Source organism: Odontesthes bonariensis, chromosome 20 (assembly GCF_027942865.1).
Source record: "Odontesthes bonariensis isolate fOdoBon6 chromosome 20, fOdoBon6.hap1, whole genome shotgun sequence".
Classification (NCBI taxonomy): domain Eukaryota; kingdom Metazoa; phylum Chordata; class Actinopteri; order Atheriniformes; family Atherinopsidae; genus Odontesthes; species Odontesthes bonariensis.
Window position 1 is genome coordinate 24,451,161 of NC_134525.1, and position 21,754 is coordinate 24,472,914.

At 41.1% G+C, this 21,754-nt stretch overlaps 2 protein-coding genes across 3 annotated transcripts in view; both read right to left on the reverse strand.

The window, feature by feature from the left end:
* Positions 1-2,622: 2,622 nt before the first annotated feature.
* gjd4 (gap junction protein delta 4) lies at positions 2,623-4,041 on the reverse strand. The gene is made up of 2 exons (XM_075452934.1): positions 3,978-4,041; positions 2,623-3,803 (listed from the first exon to the last, which is right to left on the reverse strand). Exons 1-2 carry the CDS (start codon positions 4,039-4,041, stop codon positions 2,623-2,625), a joined length of 1,245 nt encoding a protein of 414 aa, XP_075309049.1.
* Positions 4,042-6,147: 2,106 nt separating this feature from the next.
* Positions 6,148-21,754, reverse strand: part of ccny (cyclin Y) — a 32,423-nt gene continuing 16,816 nt past the window's right edge. Inside the window, exons 3-11 of one of the 2 annotated variants that reach the window (XM_075451931.1) lie at positions 17,500-17,534; positions 17,356-17,379; positions 16,749-16,849; positions 16,581-16,616; positions 15,762-15,819; positions 15,310-15,429; positions 12,416-12,582; positions 10,068-10,230; positions 6,148-9,490 (exon numbers count right to left, since the gene is read on the reverse strand). In XM_075451931.1, the coding sequence (XP_075308046.1) occupies positions 9,374-9,490; positions 10,068-10,230; positions 12,416-12,582; positions 15,310-15,429; positions 15,762-15,819; positions 16,581-16,616; positions 16,749-16,849; positions 17,356-17,379; positions 17,500-17,534 (821 nt within the window). In that variant the 3' untranslated portion in view covers positions 6,148-9,373. The remainder of the gene's footprint in view (positions 9,491-10,067; positions 10,231-12,415; positions 12,583-15,309; positions 15,430-15,761; positions 15,820-16,580; positions 16,617-16,748; positions 16,850-17,355; positions 17,380-17,499; positions 17,535-21,754) is intronic. The other variant, XM_075451932.1, reaches the window with a different exon arrangement.

Consider the following 21,754-nt stretch of genomic DNA (forward strand, 5'->3'; position numbering starts at 1 on the left):
TATTTGCCAGGAGTTAAATTCAATAACAGTGATGGTTGTACAACATTAACAAAAGGCATTAATCTATGCTTGTAATGGACAAATGAAAGGGGTTAATTCAATGTAAGAAAATCTACTGCTTATTAAATTTAGGATGAAACATATCACACAGCAGCGCAAGTTATTATACAGTGTGGATCCAATAAATGGAAGCATTTCCCCCCGTCTGTCACTGGAGGGCAGCATGACTTCACTCTGCAGTGTTGCAGTGTGCAGCTACTGCTGCAACACCATGGCCTGGACATGACAAGAACACTTTCAGTAAGATGCTTTTAAAGCTCAATCATGCTCGGTGACATAATAAGTTCATAATGTCAGTGGGTTGAATACAGAAATATAAGAGATAAAACAAAAACTCTGTATAAATTCATTTGATATTAGACTGGAAGATGACATGTAATCTTACTGGTTTATTGTTAATTAGGGCTGGGCAATGATTACAATTTTTAATCTAATTAATCACATGATATCCCTGATTAATCGCGATTAATCGCATTTGTACACAAAATCCCAAAATGAATTCAAAAGTAGTGTATAGCTTTTAGCATTTAGTTTTATTTTAAATGTGCTGCCATATGAATGAAAGTGCCATAACATTTGTTGTGCTAACACACTTTTAACATCAGCATCTTTATGTAGAAGCCTCGCTCCACTGTCTGTTTCCTTGAATGACTTGCCGCTATCAGTTGTGTGTTTTGCCTTTAAGTGATATTTTAGACTGGAACTACTACGGTGAAAAGACAATTCAACTTGGCAGTGTTTACAGATGACTTTGGTTCTGTCGACGCCGCCGTCTGGAAGAACTTTAAAATGAAAATGGCAGAGTAAAAGTTCCGTACCCTTCTCCATGTTTGGTGGATCCGCCGATTACTTTCTTTTCCTGTTCCACAGCAGACAGCAACAGACTTTTACAAAATAAAAGCCTGTGAGCAACAGACTTTTACAATAATAAAAAAGATAATAAAACCTGCACTAATGCGCAATAAAATATTTGTCTACGTTAAATAATCAATGTGTTAACGCAATAATAACGAGTTAACTCGCCCAGCCCTACTGTTAATGTAATGAAATTAGGAAAAAAATGTTTTCTAACTTGAATTTATAATAAGTAATAATACAATTGAATTGATTTTTAATTATACGTATAGAACTTGGCAACAGTATAGAGTATAGTCAGCTACAAAAACGGCTTTGAACAGTATGACATGAGATTTTCCTTCCATTTAGAATGAAATGTCAGCCCAACCTAACAAAACAAGTTGAAGTAAGAGCAGCTTTGTTGAGAGAATCTAGAAATGTGTATCATCCCAGCTTTGGCCTGATGGAAGCTCATTGTGGTTGCCCATGTGACAGTCAGAGTCCCGCAGTCTGTGCTAAGGTGAGATATGAGGCTGAAAGCTTTTGTTGTGATCTTCAAAAAGACCACAAGAGCATGAAGATCAAGAGCTATCTCTTTACACAGAGACCGGCCCTTCAGCTACACAGAGACAGACGTAAGAGTGATGTTCTGATTTATTGTGTGAGTCTCACATCTTCTGTTTGAATTTAAAACCTACTGGCTGACAGGTTACACTACTTTCAACATGTCAGCGAGGAAACAGCTAATTATTCTGTCTGTGCTGGACATGCATCACAGTGAGACGTTAATGTCAGGCACCCATTGATCTGAGCTTTGATGGAGGTGAAACCAAAGCCACAAAAAAGCCGAGTGCAGATGTCCTGCTGGGCAACAGCGAGAGCTCCTCCACGCTGTGCTCTATTTCCAGTGTCGTGGTGTGTTAAAGTTTGTATTTCTCCTTAGCTCTGTGAGGCCCTAAAATAGAGCGATAAGCCGTCTCCACAAATACAAAGCCCATATGGGGGAACATAATTACTTTGTGATCCTGCGTCAGCTTTCGGGGCCTTCATAGTGTCCTTCACTGCTGTGGAGGAATCTTATTCCCTTATGGACCGGCTAACAGCACCTGAGTAAGATTACTGCCTTTCATTTTGCCCTGACCTTCTGACACCGGGCCCAGAGGCAGCTCATGTCCACTTTGACCCGACTGACACGCACACAAAAGGAAGAGTGGTGATATCTGCACTGGTATCATTTAAAGTGACTGTGATGGGGGGGGGGTGTGTACTTAGGACAGGTCAAGGCATGTCTTTGTTTATGGACAGGGTTTTGGTGGAGGTGGGGGTAGAATCAACATGTAAGAAACAGGTGGGCTGCACTCTTTTAGATTTTTGCAAGGATAAGTTTGTTCAAGGACGCTCAAGTCCAGAATGCCATATCTCACTCTGGTTTGAGGGGGTTGGTTAAAATTTGCATCACTGGATAAGTGCTCCTAAAAAGAGATACGGCACGGTAGGAGGAATAATATATCTGAAACTAATATTAGGAGTTTGAGGCACCCGCACGTGTGTTGCCATTTTGTATTCTCATCAAGATACAGCAGTTCATACTATAAAATGAGGTGGTGAGCATAGCAGATAAGTCTGCCCCAGTAGCCAATAGTAGTCTTGTATTATTACCACATCTATTTGCTCCATTTTTATGTGCCAAAGTTAGCTGAAAATAAAGCAAAGCAACCCTTTGAGTCACACCCACTGCGATAATTTCTCCTGCCCATCATCATTGGTTTGTAGCTCTGCAGCACTGCCCAGTTCAACCAGCGTATACTGACCCACCCTCTTGGTACAGATTGAAGTTGCTGTGGAAGCGTTCCCAACAGGGGAAAACTCAAGGTCCCTTCTGGGTGGAGGGGGAGGTTTGAGTCTGCTGCGTTTGCTAACCCGAATGGATCTTGGAGTCCCCATGGTTTCTTGGGGGCAGAGAGCCACCTCACTGCTATTCCTCTCCAGAGCCTCCCCCTGGGAAATCGAATAAGCATTGCTCCCACTGCAGTCTGGAGGTCCTGGAGAGCAAGAGCAATGCTCCAGGAGGGGTGGCTCCTGACTTAAATCGAGTCTTCCTCCACCACAAGAACCCTTGCTGCCATGCCTCTTCCTGAAATTCTCTGTTCTCCCAGACTGTGCTTCCAGACCTTGTTGATCAGGGTCGGTCCCTGTGGAGGCCATTCCAGCTGAAAGGAAACGGCGTTCCTCTTGAAAGAGTTTCTCCACCATCATATTCCTTTTTTGCTTCACCGAGCGTTTCACCGCACAGAAAAAATCCAGAATGTTAAGGAAAAGGGAGAAGGCAGCCACTCCAAGCATGAAGTTGAGCATCACAGACTTCTCAGTGGGCCTGGAGATGTAACAGTCCACCTGAGTAGTGCACGGAGCATGGTGGCACAGAAACCTTCTGGGGATGTAGAAACCAAACAGGTAGTAGTGAGCTGCCCCAAACCCTGCTTCCAGCAGTGTCCTGACCAGCAGGTGGAGGATGTAGGCTCCAGTGAAGCACTGTGCTCCCCCTCGCTCCTCAACCACAATAGGCACTTTGTTCACAGACATCTTATTGAACGGCTCCTGGTAGACCTCAAACAGCTGGAAGGTTTTGGTGTGTCCCGAGGAGTTCCGGGCCACTGAGAGGGCACGGGACACTTTATGGATCACATATATGACAAATATGATGTAGGGGATACACAGGGTGACCAGCTGCACCAGCCAGAAACGGAAGAGTGAGATAGGGGAAAAAAGATCGTAGCAAACATTGGCACAGCCAGGCTGAATGGTGTTGCACACGAATCTCTCCTGCTCATCCTGGTAGAGAGGAAAACCAGCAAAGAGGAGGATCAGGATACGGAGGAAAACCATCACAATGAGCCACACCTTTCCTGCAAAAATTAAACACACCGATTTCAGAACGCATTCGATTTTTAGAAATCAAAGATCCGAAACCAGAAGGAAATGCCTCGCATTTCACGTGAAGGTTTCCATTCATACATTTTTTAAAAATGCATTCAGTTTTCTTCTATCCATGGGTAATCAGGTAATAGAATTCAACTCACCCATCAAAGTGATGCTGTGATTGACAGAGATAAAGAGAACCTCTGAGGCACTTGATCCCACCATGTTTGCTGTTCTGGAGGCCCCTCCAAAATCTTCCAGAGTCCTTGCGTTGCTGGCCACAGATTAAAAATCCTTCAGCCACCACCTCACTCTTTATTTATCCACTTCTCTTTCTTCCACCTCAGGGGCCACTTTGGTTTCCAGGTGGATGGCAGAGTGACACTCTCCCAGATAGAGCATATTCTCAGTCCTTGTGGGTAAACTCCCGTCAGAGTTTGTCTGAGTCAGTCAAGTGTCTGACGTAAGTCGCGGAAACCCTCCGTCTTACTTCTTCCTCTGTCCCCTGCAGACAACTGTCTGTCCTCAGACAACAGAAGACAGGAGCGTGCCCCATTGTAGGTCTATTCTTAACGCACTTCCAAAAGCATGCCACCGTCCTTGCATTGCAGAGATATTTTGGTGCTGTCGGTTGTCCTTACAGTAGAGGAACTAATCTAATGGCTTACTCCTTCAAAAATTGTGAAAATAAAGTTCTTGAGCACAATGACAATCATGTTCAAAATGGCTGCTTCATAATTTTCATAAAATTCAAGACCTTTCTGCTGCATCATTAACTCACCAACAGAGATAATATGCAGGTATGCAGACAGTGGATCTTCCCTCATGAAATTAAATAGGCTGTAAACTGTATTTTCCCACAGCTGATGCCGGTTTATAGGGGAAGAGGGTTTACTGTAGAGCCCTGTAGTATGTATAGGAAATAACACTGCACCTTGTCATTCATCTAAAGAGAAGTTGAAGTTTATTAGGATCAAGAAGCAAGATTTATTCTTAGAATCAAACGAGTGATTCTGTTCTCGCTCTACAGGTCAGTGGTCATTAGCGCTTCCATACTGGATCTCACAAACAAATCTCAAGAACATTTAGATAGATGTCAAAACTCAGTATATCTACTGACATGTGCTGTAAATCTTTGTGGGTGCTTTAGTGCCCATGCTCATTTAAAGAGTTGATGCTGTCTGGTACTGGGAGACCACGAAATGGATGACGATCAATGCAACCAACCAAAGAAGTCTGTTTTCCGAACTGAGAATGGGAACTTTGACAGATGTATGTCCCTCCAAGTCTTCATGGGTTCAGGGGGAAGTAGCTGAAACACACAGCTTTACAGAAAAATGCTACGCTCTTCACCACAACAAAGGAGTTACACTAAACTGTTCCACTCATTTCAACTTAGACATCCCGTCTGGTCTGGTCAGGTCAGGTAAGTACGTGCACTACAGAGCTTTTTTTTTTGCAGCTGACCTCCTGACAGGTCATAGCATTACCCATGGCTGTACTGCTGTACGCCTTTTAGAAATGATAAGTAGAGTAGTATAAAATTATATTTACAGCATATATCGATTACATTTACCGTAAATACCGTATTTATTCTGTCCATAACAACCACATTACTCTGTACATACCGTTACATTCACGTTACTTTAGTTACTTATTATTCTTTTTATCCTTATGTGTATACATTTTGTGCGCACTCCAATATTAACTATTAATATGTATTAATTAATTAATTAAAAGCACTGGATGCGCCAGCAGTTTTAACCCAAGGTGGTGTAACCTGACGCAGCTTCTGACTGAATACGGCCCAGATTGCTTGGAGCAAAACTGAATCGACTGCCAAACAAAACACAAAAAGTTGTAAAGTCAACACATTTATCAATCAAAAGATGGAATTTCAATGGCGACTTCCTTTGTGCGTCCGCAGTATGGCTTTCAAGGATCTTTGGAGTTGTAGTCTACTACATATGCTTCACAAATGCTCTCTGAAGAGCTCACAGCACTTCTTCATTTGTACTGAATTGACTTGCGAGAGCAATTACCAAAGGCAGCCATTGAAATGCAAATGAGCAAAAGCAAAGGATTAAATGTGTCCCACAGTGACAATCTGGCAGTGTAATCTCTATATTACCATTTTCTCAAAGCCATTTAATTGGTTCTTTACGGGAGAAGTAAACCCTGAGTCACATCATTTTAACAGTATGCACTCCTGATAACACCACTGAAGATAACTGGAGGTCGAAGGGTGTTTTACACAGTCACAGTTTACACTTTTGGGTAAAAGGGATCTTTTGGGTTGCGCAAAAACAGAAGAGAAAAACACAGGCTGGATTTATTGCAAGGTTTTATATTTTAATTCTCACACGTGTCTTCAGTAGAGAAATGAAAGTATGGAAATCAATGTTGGAACACAGAAAGAGAAACAGTTTGGCAAACTGAGAACAAGAACAAAAGATTGAGGAAATACACGGACAAAACAACGGGATACATTTTAATTTGTTGAAAATGTCCATCAGTGAAAAAACTAACAAAATAAGTTCACAGCTACAGCAGTTGACTGGCGTCAGCACGGGAAATGGTCATGATACAGAAACCGTTGTAGTAGAGCGGAACAAAAATGGAGAAAACAAAGTAATACTCTATGCAGAGGTAGAGTTCAGTGCACACGGCTGGACACAGGCCCAGCCAAGGGCCCAAGGTCTTTGCTGTCAGAGTAGCACATTTCCCACCTTCGGACTCACCATAGTTGACGCCACGGTGTTTATTTCTAGGTGGTGATAACACCAGACTGGGCTGTATGCACACACAAACACACACACACAATAAATAGCATATACACTCTCTGAAAATAGTTTGAACTCACAAGCGCAACTCCAGTAACATTACTTCCCTAAAGACAACTTTTTCACTTTTTTGTTCCACCCCTTCAGAGCCCCACAACACTTCTCTTTCCAAGTCGCTGCACCTTTTCATATACCTTATGTGCAAGTGGGCTGAGTCAGACAAACACGTTGAACACGACGGTCCTTCATTTCTTCATGACTTGAGTACATTTCTGTCCCTTCTCAAACCCACAAATCAGGCTCACTGACCTGTATGACTGACTAGTTCTCTAGTAGTTTGACAAACAACGTAACTTTTATATATTCTTCAGCCTACTCTTTGTTCACTGATGAAGTGGAGGAATGATCCCAGGAACGAGTCCAGTTGATCATAAGGCTAACAACAACTACTATAAAGTTCTTATATCAAAAGCTTTGCCTCGTACTTTAGTATAGAATCCAAGATCCACATAAAACTAAAAAGACTTTGACCAGTCTGCGGGTTTACACTCTACTACAGCTTGCGCATTTCCTATTTGTTTTTGCTTTGAGTTTGAGTTGTTCATGAGAAATACTGCCTCCGAAAGCTTTTACCTGCATCCAGAACACACTAGGAAGCTCTGAAACTGACAAAACACCGCACAAGGTCATCAGATGAGTCAAAGATATAATGCATACATGAAAAAGCAATTTTGTTTGTTAAAGAGAAGAAAAAAAACTTCTACCCCTCACACCATTTCTGTCACAGAATGTTTGCAGATTTATCAGCGTGTTGGCAAAATAGGAATCTGAGTAAATAACTAAGTTTTTACTTGTTGACAGCAGAATAGAGAGTGTGTTTGTAAGTGCAATATCTTAATAGAAGCCGATAGTCTTTTCAGCCAACTTTGCAGCTAGTTTGTGTGTGAAGACACAAAAAGAGGAAAAAGGAGGAAATAAAAAATGATTGGGTTAAAATGAATTAAGTTAGATGGTCAACTAATTCAATGCAAATCAAAAAACTTTAAGCTTTAAATAAATTAACAGAATTGGTGAATGTACGTAACCATAATTGTGACCCATGCGATTAACTTCGCTGCATGTTGTCGGTTTCAGGACTCCACAAGAAATAGCCGTCAATAAAAATTTAAAAAAAACTAAATAACCTGGCAGTGTGGTTAGAGAAATGTTTCTTCTTTTTAATTTATTAAATCAGCCGGAATTGTCATCATTTATATACCATATACAGAATGCACACCAAAGACTTCCATTTTCTACAGTGCTTGAATGTTTGAGAAGAGAAGAGAGAACAAAGAAAAGCATATTCCAGTGGCGTCTCCCATCTAAATACCTCACCTTTCTCTTTCCTTAGTTTGGAACAGGAGCACAAAATCAGACATATTCACTGTCCCGCCCCTCATAAAAACTAATCTTTTATAAATATTCTGACGTATTTGTGGTTTTTCTTTTTCACACAATGACCTCTACACTGGCATGGTATTTACACTGTACAAACAGATTTAGAAAAATGTATACAATCTCTCAATTTGTAAGCAGTGTTTCAATAATCGCTTAATGCTTTTTCTTTCATTTCAATGCTCTCCAGTTTAAAAAAAAACAAAAAAAAAACACTCATGAAGAATCATGCATTCAGTGGCTTTTAAATGTCAACAATTAGATTTGTGCTGTTTCCTTGAGCTGGAAGAACCGTACGAAATGTTAAAGGAAAGAAGAAAAATACTACAGAATTATTTGTTCTACTCCTCCAATGGAAAGGGGAGAGGTGTTTGAACTAGCTTATTACAGGCACCACAGGTCAGGACAACGGCAGTGAATAAAGTACAACATAGGCTCTACAGTATGTCTCACATCTGTCTTCAAGTCAGTCTCCTCCCAAGTAAGCATGCTTCATCACATTGAACCGCAACAACAAAGCGATGCATGAATATTGCTATATCTGAATGACGGCTCGGTGGGCTGTACTAATCTGCAACTGGAGGTTTACCCGTTGATTTGCCATTTCCTGCGAGAGGGCCCTTGATATAAAAGCCTGCTTTATCACAGACTTTAGTTTTATGGCCACAATCCATATGGACAATCGTTAGATTTATATCGTCAAAGGGGACTGATGATATGTGCTCTAGTAAAATGTATCAACGGAATGGAATGTGGATATATTTTTTGTGTGTTTGGATGGGAATGCAAAAGAACACACACCAGCTAAACGTGAACTAACTGGGGAACAGGACGCTGTACTGCAGTGTGCCTAAAAAAAGATCATCTCATGCTTGACCTCACGAAACGACTGAACCAGAGGATTCAAATAAAACAAATGTACACCTCAACCAACTGTACAAGTCAGTAAAACTTCAGAGGGAACTATGGAACGCCGTGGCAGCTTTTAAGTCTTTCACTTTTGCTCTTCAAGCTTTTCTCAACTTCACGCACTCTTTCAATGTCTTCACCTCCATTTGCAGTTCGGGTCTTCATTGCAGCCACTTCTTCTTCATAGACTTCGGGTTTGGTTCACCTCTGTTTCATTTGGTTCAGTACAGGCAGCCAGTGGGAGCTATCTTATGTACAACAACCAGGCAGAGTGCAATCACACTTGTAAAAGTGCCAGACTGTGTGAAAGTGCGTGTCTGTATATATTCCACACAAACCCGTTGGATCCACAGAACGGCCGCCCACCTGGTCAGCGTGCTTACCGGGCAAAAGTACGACACGTCTATCTGTACCTCTGCGGGCGACCAGCGTTAGGAAACGATGGCTGGACACCATCTCACCACCGTCAGGTTGTCCGCACTCACCGATCGCTTCTTGGCTAGTTTCCTCAAGTCCTTGTACCTATCGTCACACAGCCGTGAGATGGCCTGAAAGTAAGAAAAAAGAAGCTAAAGTGAGGTAAAAGAGTGGAGGCCTACTCTTTGTTTTGGTTAAGAGATGAGATCTTTGTCTGTGTGCCAACAAGAACCTGCACGGTTACAACAGAACAATCCTGGAATCCACTATATTTACACATAAAGCAGTGTGTAACTGCAATGTAAAACAACCATAATAGCGTTATGGTGTCCAGCTGTGCTTTTTACTCCAATAAAACGTTAAAACATCTAAAGTGAGAAATATTTCGGTCAAGCATTTTTGGGGTCGGGAACAAACTACAGATAATGACGATGACATTTCAAACATTAACCACAGGGATACTGCAGCACATCAAGGAACAGACAGATGTTGCCGCAGTGGAGCTAATTACACAGCCAAAATGAATTTTGGGTGCATTTGTGTTCACTTGAAGCTCCGCAAAATAATGGTTAACAAGACACTATTCCACATCCTCAGCCCACAGGAATCAGTAATAAATAGTTTCATTTTTGAAAAAGAAATATTACACAATCAGTGTTTTTTCCCTCTTTACCTCACCCCTTCAGCATTTGTTAGGCCCCCACCCACCTCTAGTTTCTGGGCCTTGTCCCTGCTGAGAGGTTCCAAGGGGAAGCTGAGATTGTTGGCCTCTGCCATAGAGCGCAGGTCAAAGTAATACTTGGCGTACACACTGGATGGCACGTTGATGTTAAACTGCAACAACTCCAGAAACTGACGTTCCAACTCGTTCCTTTGGCAGAGAGACGGAGAAAATAAAAACAGGATCAAGACCATGCTGAGATTCACAGAGAACTGGGTAGACAGCTGAAATGCTTTTTGTCTCTAAAGACAGCCGGCAGAGTGAGTGAAGAGGAACCAAACAAACTACAGAGAGCACAGAACTACTGGCCTGCATGAGACCTTCCACAGTTGGCTTGCACTGAGTAAATCCCCAGTACATCAGCAAACATTAGCCTTAGATATGCTATTTAAGGAGAGAGCTCTGAGCATTATGTGTGAGAAAGAGTATTAATCCCCCCTCCTGGAAATGCTTTTGTCATGCACTGCCTCTGCCTCGGCAGCTCTGTGATCCCTTCTGCAGTGTGATGACAGCAGCTTTCATCTGTTTCTGTTCAGTCGTGATAGATTCATTTCACATTGTAGCGACAACCCATCTCTCCTTCCTAGCTTTTGTTTCTCCTGTAGGTTTATAGGTATGCAGCAACAGACAAGCTAAATTTAGACACTTTACTGAAGCTAAATTCTGCATAATAATGCCGATTCTTTTTTATCTTGCCCCAACACTTACTCTCACCTATCTTTTTTTTTTCCATTTCCCTGCTCCTCCTCATATTCTTCGCAATTTCCCAGCAATTTCTTGAAAGTCAGTCGATGGAAAGGTGGATTCAGCAGGCTAGGTTCCACATTAAGGATTTGAAGACACAAACTCTGAGCTCTGATATGACAATTTACCAGACGGCGACTCTGAGACGCTGAATCTCTGGACAGCATTTTACCAGAGAAACTCATGCTGTGCTCCACTGACTGGACAGAGTCCCGAACAGGTGGAATACAATTACTGCTCTGCAAATCTGGGCCCAAGACAAGAATAGATTCCCACCACCGCGGCGGTGTGTGAAAGCAGCAGAGGTCAAGGGTGGCAGCAGGGGAACACGTCTAAAGCATCATGTTCTTCCTCAGGATAATCCTGCCAGAATTCCTCAGGATCTGAAAGCAGCGTAGTAATAGGTCAGACAGGTGCGTCACTGGGCCCAAGATGTATTTCAGACAGCCATGTCCGAACGACTTTTCGTGTTTAATCTATGATTAAATCCAGAATCAAATATCTAACATTCTCACTTGCTTCAGCAGAAAAAGCTGGTACCGATGAAGAACCGCACGTCTCTTCTTATCAACTTGTTAGGAAATCAAAAGGTGCCCATGATGTGGGCAGAGGTCACTCTGAGCATGCCCAGACCATCACTTGTGACTCTGAATACTTCCTGAACACAGACTGTCCCCACAAACACTGACCATTCTCAGCTGTTGGTCACAGAATGGGGTTAACAACAATGCCAGAGACTGAGTACCAAGCGTAGACAACAGAAACAAGTAATCCACTTGGAAAAACCAGAGTCATGTTTCAATTAGAAATAATTCAAAGTGACCATTCTAGCTTTTCTGAATATTACTTTTTTATTATTCATTTTTATCTCAAAAGATGGGGAAATGGAATATTTGAGCTCTGCTCTGTAAGGAGGAATAAACAAGCAATGCAAAAAAATGACATGCAGCTTTTGGCTTGACAGCCTAAACTACCCTGAATAATTGAGAAAACAATCTGCACATTTATCAGCCATAAAAATAGGCACAAAAACGGTGAACAATTCCAGACAGAAGACAGAAAATAATGCCGTATTCCCGAGTCCTGCAACTCAGACCTTGTAGTTTGCCTGTCTACCACTCATATGTTTAAAATCTTTGAGAAAAATATACACCTTTCTGTACATGCTTTAAAGTAAAAAAGATCTAAAAAGCATGGCACAGTATGTTCTCCCTCATATGGTTCAGTCATGTGGATATAACACTGAATTCTCTCCGAAAGTATTAGTGTTTATTTTAATCTGATCAGGCGCTTTCTAAACCTTGAAGGAAATATGCTGAGCAGAGGACCTTTGGGTGTTTAAATTGAACGTCACCGGATTTTGTCACACATAAAATTCGTGGCTTGAACACATAAACGAACTACTAAGTAAGCCGATTAACTGTGGCCCGTTTAAATTTCCATGTTCTCAACAGATTATATCATGAAAATTGGCTTGGAAGACGAAGAACAACTGACAGTAGACGGGTCCCTTTTATAAAAACGAAATCTTTCCTTCATGATTGCATTGCACACTGAGTAAACTGTTTGGGGTGCGCTTCCAGTGACTCACATGTCCTCCACAGTGATATCCTTGAGAATTTGGCAGTAGTCGACATTCCAGACCGCCTGGTCGTCCCAGACCTTAGAGGCCAGAAGGATTGCTCCCAACACGATACGCTTCCAGTTGGCAGGGCAAATGTCAATCTCAGCATAGGTGAGTAGCCTCTCCAAATACACCTAAGACAAATAAATGTGGTCTTTAGTTTATACGAATGGGTTTCAAAACAACACATGATATTTAAACAACAATAAAAATATCATTTTTTCTTTTCCCTCAAAAATTCAGTGGTTTCATTCTCCTTTGCTGTGATTTGAGGAGTTAGTTTGCTGCTTTCCTTCTCTTACCAAGCAGGTTTTTCCTGGTATTCCCCTGCCCCTCTAACCATTTTCATTTCTTTCTCCCCTTTCTCTTTCGGCATCCAGCCTTTCCCACGCACCACACGTCACATAGCACATAAAGCCCGTACGCACCTGAGCATAACAAGCAGGAGTATTTGGACAGACATGATATTTTGGAAGAATCTAAAACAGGCTGCACTGAGACAGTGGCAGCGTTGTCTCAGAGAAGCTTGTTGTTCTTTCATTAGAATCTCTCAAACAGTACAATACATCTCTTCCCTCGTGTAGCATTAAGCAGGCTCTATAAATAGTCCGTGAGCACTGCATACTTAATCTCTTATCAATAAAACTAGCTGCAAACTGAACTGAATTAGGATGGGTTCCAGTGGCTTAAAACCTTGAAATCTGTCATCTCTCAGATGATGAGGCTGAGTTGCCAGAGATGCTGCATTTTCTTTTTTTTTTCTTTTTTTTATAGCAGACTGAAATAGACTGTGCATTCCACTTAATATTGTCCTGCCTGAATCTGCTCAGTGGCAGAGCTGTCAGCATTTTGTGCATTACAGAGCTAAAGAGAATACTACTGGGTAATTAAATGGTCTTCTGATGTAGGGATATTATCATCCATAATAAACACATACAATGGTGGCTTTTGGTTTGGACAAAAGACATGACGACATGGAAAGGAAGACCAGCTCAGGTGGCTCATTAGACGAGTCGTGCTGGGTTGGGCTTTATGCCTGCAGGCGATGCTGACCGTACTCTGCTGTGGATTTACACCCAGCTGCAGGCAGCAAACACTGAAAGGCGCCCCAATGAAATGAGAGCCAGACCACATGATGGCATGCTCACCATGCAAACAAACAGAACAAAGAATGTAGAGGCAAAGTGTTTGGCAAACAGCAGTCCTGTTCTAAGGGAATGAGCCCAAATGATTGAATTTTGAGACTTCTGGTTAATGTCACACAGAGGCTCTGCACTTCTCGGAGCAGCATAACGTTGTCTTTCTGTTTACTGTAACATCGAGGAAACAAAATGCCCATCTCAATGTTGATTTAACCCATTTACCAAACACTTTGTCACTCAGACTATTGTGGATCGGGGTCAATGATGGACAATTGATATTTTCCTAGTTTTCATTTCTTCTCTTTCCAGTTCAGGACTATCTAGTTACCACGTGACAGACGCATGAATCACCTTTACCACATGAAACTGGCTTTGATCATGGGCAAATTTGACCTGTGAGGTGGTGGCTTAGTCTCTTAAAGTAATACATGAGTAATTACAAGGTGGTAGTTATAATAATGGGATAAGAACAATGTAATAAAAAGATGAATAAATGCAATCAAAAAATGATTTGTTTTCTGAAAATAAGATGTCCTGACTCTATGGGTTTTTATCTTTTCCTTGTTTCTAATGTTCCCATCGAGGGAAGAGAGGATGCACGACTTCCATCTAAACTCCCTCATCTAAAGTTAGCTGCAGCAGCTAAGCTAAGACCACAACCACCGGCTAAAAACACTACTTAATTACCGATGGCTTGCCAGCCTTCGCTCTGGGGGCCTGGAGAAGGCCGACCATGTGCCTTCTGCATGCGTTTGTCAATCTTAGAAAAGCTTTGTGAATGACCAGATGGACACAGACGCCGAGACTGTCAGAGATACAGCATTGTCAGGGCTATCATTTTCCAGTCTCTATGTTGACACAAGGGCATTACTGTCCAAACACCCGCACACATACTTCACACATCTGCTCATCTGTCGGGAAACAGAGCAACTCAATACTAGACCACCAGGCTGGCTGTGCCATCCATGCACTCTTGTTGTCTTTAGGGACAGACGTGCCGGCCATGGCGACAAAGTGTGGAGAGAGATGTTTCTGGGCAGATGAGTGGCGAGGGGAAGGGTGTTCGTTTCCAACTGCACGTGAGTAACAGCACTAAGTCAAATATAGACAACATGATAATTAAGTTTCCCCTATTCTGAGCTCATATTCCTCTCAATGAAGCTAATGCATGTATACTAAGACAAAACCCATATTAATGTTAAAATGCATAAAGAATTCAAACTTGGTATGCGTACTGCCATATCTGATCTAAATCATAAATTTCAGACTGTGGAGATGAGAGAGCAATGTGATGCAAAAGTGAGCAATTAATGATGTCATGAGTCATGGAAACAGAAAATACTATAGCCCACAGCATCAATTATATCCTTATTATATCTTGACCACACACATACTTCACATCAAAGTTATTCTGAAAGGAAATTGCACTAATGTCCCAAAGCCTTCTGTTATATTCCAATTTTCTTGTCTCCCCTGACAGAAGGTTTTATTTTTTCCAACATTTAAGCACATTAAACCACAGGAATATACTGAGTATTTGATATGAATCAAGAGGTACAATCGGGGCACAGAAATAAAGACAAAGGAAAATCTAATTATAGCGGCACATGGCACCGGAGAAGAAAAAAAACAAGAAGAGAAGAAGACACGAGGTAGCAACAGTCCGTCCTAGTGTCGGCACTTAAACACACGTAAATTACAACACACACACTTACTTACCAAAGTTACAATGGCACACTCGGCAGTGAGCTGTGCAGCACTGAACAGTGTCCTGACGAAGCGGTAGATCTGCTTCTGCTCGGGGTCGTGTTTGTCATAATCAGCAGGAACTTCAGACTTCTATCGAAAAAAATCCAATAAAACATTATGGAAATCACGCTGTCTGAAACTGATCTGCTTCTTTGTACGGAACAGCTTTTGCTATTTGAATGTGGAGCATCAGGCAAAGTAGCTGAGTGCATTGTGGGCTGTATATTTGGTGTAAAGGACTATTTTAGAAATAAATCTGAATGATCCAGATGGCTCCAGAGATTGCAAGTCAAATTTACACACAATTTCATGCATATGTGTTTATTTGCTGCTTATCAGCCTGTGCGATTTGCCTTGCTGATGAATCCTGACAGCTCAACAGTTTGCACATAATGAAAATGTATCTGCGGTTGAGGCCATACCGAGAGAGGGTGCAGCTTCTCATCAAGAATGTCAAACAACATCCGTCCATCGGCGTCTCTGGAACGAGAAAGACAGGGAAATACGAGGGTATGACTGAAGAATGAATAAATGAATAAACAAATCACACAGCATAAATGCATTTGAAATACACCTGTTCAATAAACCACCTATGTCTGTTCATCAGTCTTACCAGTTACAGTGAACAGAAACATGAGAAAACTGGATGAAATGCATGACTGTTTTCATCTCCTTGCACCAAACCTCTGTCGTTTGAATTTATTTTGGGGTTTTTTTGGGGCCTTCATTTGAAAGTGGCTGGACAGGAAAGCAGGCAGAGAAAGAGTGGGGGATGACATGCAGGAAATAGCAGCAGGCCAGGATTCAAACCAAGGCCGGCTGGTCAGTGACCTTAAGCCTACGTGCATGGGCCTCCCGCTCAAACACTTGAGCAGCAGAGCACCCCTGCTGTTTTTTTTTCCGCGGGACATGATGGATAAATCAAACTCTCTGAACTGTACACACAAATCCATCTACACAAGGAGGTATGTGTTTATAAGTGCCGATAACAAGCATTTTTCCTCTGTTGGTGAACAAATCTAATTTGCATCAAGGAGCAAAAAGGGAACTTCGTGATGAGGAACTTTAAATGAGAGAATGTGGAACACTAAGAAATGATCACACAAAAGCAAATATTTCTTAAAAGAAGAAAAGGCATTTGTAGAGTCATAAAATAATGTCCAGGTCACTCAGGTTTACCATGGGGGTCAACACAAGATCACTGCACCAAAAAGGATGATACGGGCTGGTGTTTCACATACCTGTTCTTTATGTGGTAGTATATCGCAAGGGATACACTGTAAAGACAAAAAGTATGGCATTAGGGACAATTCGCAACTAAATCTAGCATAAGAAGACAATATAACAAAATGTCTGTGTGATATTAGACTAATATGGTACATTAACTCTGAGACAATCAAACAGGTTACCATTTGATAGTGTATTTGAGGTTTGGTTGACTAACAGTGCTGTCGTCGAGGAATATGGTGGAACATGAGCTGTACTTCCGTCTCACTGGGCCTGGATGATGCTGTGATTTGCAAAGAAAAAACAGACAGATAAAAACACATACATCAGTCTGCATTTTGGTCATACTAGAACAAGCCAAAGGCCTGATAACAGCTATGGAAAGTAGGACACCTGTAAGCCCTGTTCTCTGTCAGAGCTCAATCTGTTAGCATGCAGGGATTACACTCATGGTGGAATGCATCTTTCAGGTTTTTGTTTCCCCTCAAAATTATAGTCGCCTGCTGCACTCGCTCGTAGTTTAACATCTAGACAAGCAATCGTTTTATCATCCTTACTTTGCACAATTTATTTATTTATACTGCACAAGTCTTCCTCTTGCCCCAAGGGAGCGATGAGATAAGATAAACTGCATCACGGTCTAATAGATTTTCTTCTATAATTGAGATGCTCAAAAGCAAAAAAAAAAAAAAGACATCTGGGATTTGAAACGGAAGGGACTGAGATAATATGGAAACTGTGCAGATAGGGAGGAACAAATACAACATTGAAGGGTCATGATTTCTTTACCTTGCTCTCCGAAATATGTGTGAACTTGCAAAAAAAAAAATACAAGACAGTAAAATTACTCTTTGCACGGCAAATAGAAGAGCAAAATTAAAGGAGTCCTTTTTTGATAAGCATTTAAATCAACTCGTACAGCGTCTTACTTACGTGGTTGATGTAAAGGCTCTTTCGTTTTTCTCGAACTGAAAGGGAAGATGAGAGAACAGGAGTCACGTTCAGGCTCAGTGTCAGCGCAGTACCTAGCCCTCACAGATAGGGCGCAGCATCTCTCCAGGGCTCAAGAAGCTCACTCAAACATTTTAGGAATGGCTACTTCTCCTGCTATTATTCCACACAACATCAATCAAAGCCTTACAGTTTCGGCAAAGAGCATTTTCATTAAGAATAAACAACATTTCAAAGTTTTTAAATGAAGCCGATGTGTATTACTGTGTGGGAATGAGTGTGAGCTAATGAATCAGTCCATTCATCATGTTTGGCATACACGATTCCAAATTAAATCAGGCACAGTGACTGGTTTATTCAAGTGCAGATTGTCATTTGAGTTTGTCGCTTTTCATCAAATTCTCCTCGCACAAATCTGGCCATTTGCAATGATATTTCTCTTTGATGGACGTGACGATTTGTTCGATTTATGAAGCCCACTTCATTGAATACTGTGTTGTATCATTCTAAATGTGGCGGATTACACATAACAGACATGGTTGGTTCAGCAGCGAGTCAGTTTATGCATCCATGCCCATCTACAACATAGCAACAGTCGGAACTGGAGGTTAAGCTACATTCATCATGGGTATGAGTGTCATGGCAATCTTGGGCTTTCATTTCTTTTGGCTCGTACTTTATTATGGTGTGTCTGCAAAGAAAAGTATGGCTTCTTTCAAGTGTAAGATTGACGTATCAGGACATTAAAATATCGTCTGGGCCCAACCAGAACCTCAGATGAGCAACAACACAAGACATTCCCCCACCATTATTCATAGAAAATTGTCCAAAAATAAAAGTGCATACCTGGTAACATGCTAACTGAGAAGTGTGAGACGTAGCTCTCTGAGATTTTTGCATTTTCTCTGAGTATAGCATGGTTTGATCCTGGGGCCACTGTCTTGAATGTTTTTCACGCCAAAGAGTGACGGACTCCTAATGGTCTTTCCTCCTTTTTGCATGACTTGCTTTTGTTAACACACACCTGAATGCACTATACAAGTAACATGCCTGAGAGAGTGTAAATCGAGTGTTTCACACATTGATTCCAAATTTTGACTTGATTTTTGTTTGATAATGCCTTGCATCGTTGTTTTTCTAAGTTACATATCCCTTCTTTGAAGACCAGGTAAGAATCAGATGATTTTTTTAATGATATCCTGATACCTAAAACTTTAGAATTAAAAGAATGCTTTTTTTGACATGACTTACATGTAAGCTGATACATTCACTATTATTATTATTATCATACTGTTATATTATTCCAGACGTACCTAAAGTTTTGTTTTACTGTAACAGTGATGTATTAAAGGCTTTTATTCTGAAGTTGCATTTAGCGAAGTGACGCAATCACCTCTTGTTGAGCTGCGAGCCGCACAGCAGACAGTTGGGACATCAGACTTTTCTCCTTTTTACACCTTGATACACCTGTGGTTACTTTTAGTATATTTTGTTTTTTTTCATTTAGAGTGTGTTTTTATTGTGTTACTCCGAGTGTTAAGTGGATGCACGAAGTAAGTACCATTTCTGTACAGCGTTTATTACGACGCACTAGTTAACTTATGTGTTTGCCGCCGACGGGAGACAAGTGTCTGTTGTTTTGCATTGTTTAAGATTATAATGTGAATGCTAATGATTGTGGGTGGTTTGAGAGTCCAGTGAACTAGCAGAGTAATTTGACATAGTTTGTGTGGCTATTTACTCAGCAGCGAACCGTCATGACTGCCATGTGCGCACGTGCGCCACGTGCTAAGGTTTATTTAGTACCCGATTTAGCCAGTAGATGGCGCAATTGGACCAGTGAACCTCTTATAAAGGCTAATACATATACGTATACGTATTAACGTATACGTATACGTATACGTATTAACGTATACGTTCGGTTAATTATGTCATTATTATTGTTACAAATGTACAGGATAGTTATAAATATATTTATCTGCTTATGTAAGCACATTTATTATTATGGAGATAGTATATAATGTGACTTATTATTATTATTTCAGAACTGTTACAACACAGTGCTCAATAAACCACCGCAGTCATCCTATCTGCTGGCAAGGATTAAATATCCTGTCTTCAGTCCTGTGTCCTGACCGACACCGCATCTTGTCTGCTGTATAACCCGAACCCGAGCTAGCATTGATCCTTCCCTCAGAAACAAGTGAGATTGTTGGATTGTCCAATGTCGCAGTGAGAAAGTTGAAGACGTAATAAAGAGCAGTATCAGGATCAAACATTTGAGAACAAATTGCTGACGATGGGAAACCCAAGAACAACCACGGTAAGGTCTTCGGTGAACCACGTTTTCCCATCACCAGAGACTGAGACGCTATTCCAAAATCACCTTCAGATAAAAGTTAGCAGCTGACCACAAGGACAAAGAAAAAGCCTTGTGCAGGGTAGTTGAATGGTCGGAAGAGAGAAAGATTAAGCTCCTTCCCCAGTGATCAACAGGGTGTTCTGAGTGGACGATGATCTCAAATTTATTTTAATATACCGTTTGTGGAATGGCTAAAGAAGGACAACATTAAGCTTTTGGAACGACATTCTCTGGTCTTTACTGTTTTGGTTTTTTTAACTAAAAATATAAGTTAGTGTGCTGTGTGTATATTTCTTATCCTTTACATGTAGCTTTGAGCCTGTGCTGCTTTCAGAGGACCACAACAAATTCAAACTCGGGTGCCAACTTCTTGCTCTTTTTCTGCTATATACAGCATGCATACTGCACGATCATTTCAGCCCAGAGAAAACGACAGCCTAAAGAATTCACTGAAAGCTCAATGTTGCCATGACATCATTATCCGGGATGAACGCATTTAAACTTGTGGGCAAAACTGTACCGTGCCTGTATTTGCTCCGAATTAGCAGGATTCACAAAAATGATTGCCAGCAAAGCATAGCAAAGCGGATGGAGGATGCACAGTCACACATACAAAGAACTAGTGTGTCGCCTTGCACTTCTCTTCTTGGTACCTTCTGCATCTTACCTGTCTGACACACACACACTGACACTATGCACTGAGCTATAGCATAAAGCTACAGTTGTTTGGGTCATAACTGGGGACAAATATTATGGTGGAAAACAACTTAATTACAATCTTGACCATAAAAAAAAAACATCTGAATGATTAGGTGTGACTTTTTTTTTTTTTTTTTTTTTTTTTTAATGATGTAATGCTCGAGTCAGAACCTTTACTTGAGTTTGACTTTTACTTTCTGCTTTCTGTAACATTTTCTGTCACAAGAAGATTTCTCCTGTACAGTTGTGGATCCAGGCCATGCTGCGCTATTCAAAATGGTGCCTGGTCATGGACAAAAGTGTGCAATGGAAGAAACACGCACGCAAAACAATATCAGCAGCTCAGCAGCAAACGCACATGACGTGATAACAGAGGCCAACGCTCAAGTACAGGAATACAATACAGTTTTAGAACGCACGAAGGGGCCATTCTCTAAAGAGTAAGGCCCAAACACACACTGAGCACAGTATTTACCAGCCTTCTGAGACCGGACACACCTTGACGCTTACCTTTTTTGTTGGTCCCCACAACTGAAAAAACAAAAGTCCAATTTGTCTCTGTTCGTTTATGACAGATATTTACAACAGGCATCGCTATGTGTGTCTTTTAAGTCAGTTACAAGAGAGGTGGAGTGTTAAAAAAACGCATGTGAATTATGTAATCATTTGCATGTTTAGGGAAAGTTTAAAAAGAGTCATATTTATTTGCCAAATGTCTTCAGATCACTTCTTCATCCACCCAACTAAATTTTGGCATTTATGTGTGCAACGTTGAGAAAGACGGCCAGCAGATGTTCACATAAGAGCTTAATTAAGAATAATAAAGGAGTAGGGGATTAAACAACTAATCCCAGATCAATATACCAGCCTTCAAGCAACAGACTGCTCAGCTGAACCAGGTATTATACAACGTGTACAAATGAAATGATATATTAACTTTTTTTTTTTTTTTTTTTTTTTTTTTTAAAATCAAAGCAAAGAGGTCATGTCTAACCTGATGAATAGTATTAAAAAAACCTGGATATTTCAGTTTAGAACACAATAGTGTCCTTCTAAATTCCAGATTGCTGTAAGATCAGCCTGCATCTACCAGAGATGATAAGAAAATCTGACGTAACAGCAGCTGGCATGTATTTCTTTCCGCGGGATCCTGTATTGAACTTTTATGCCGGATGA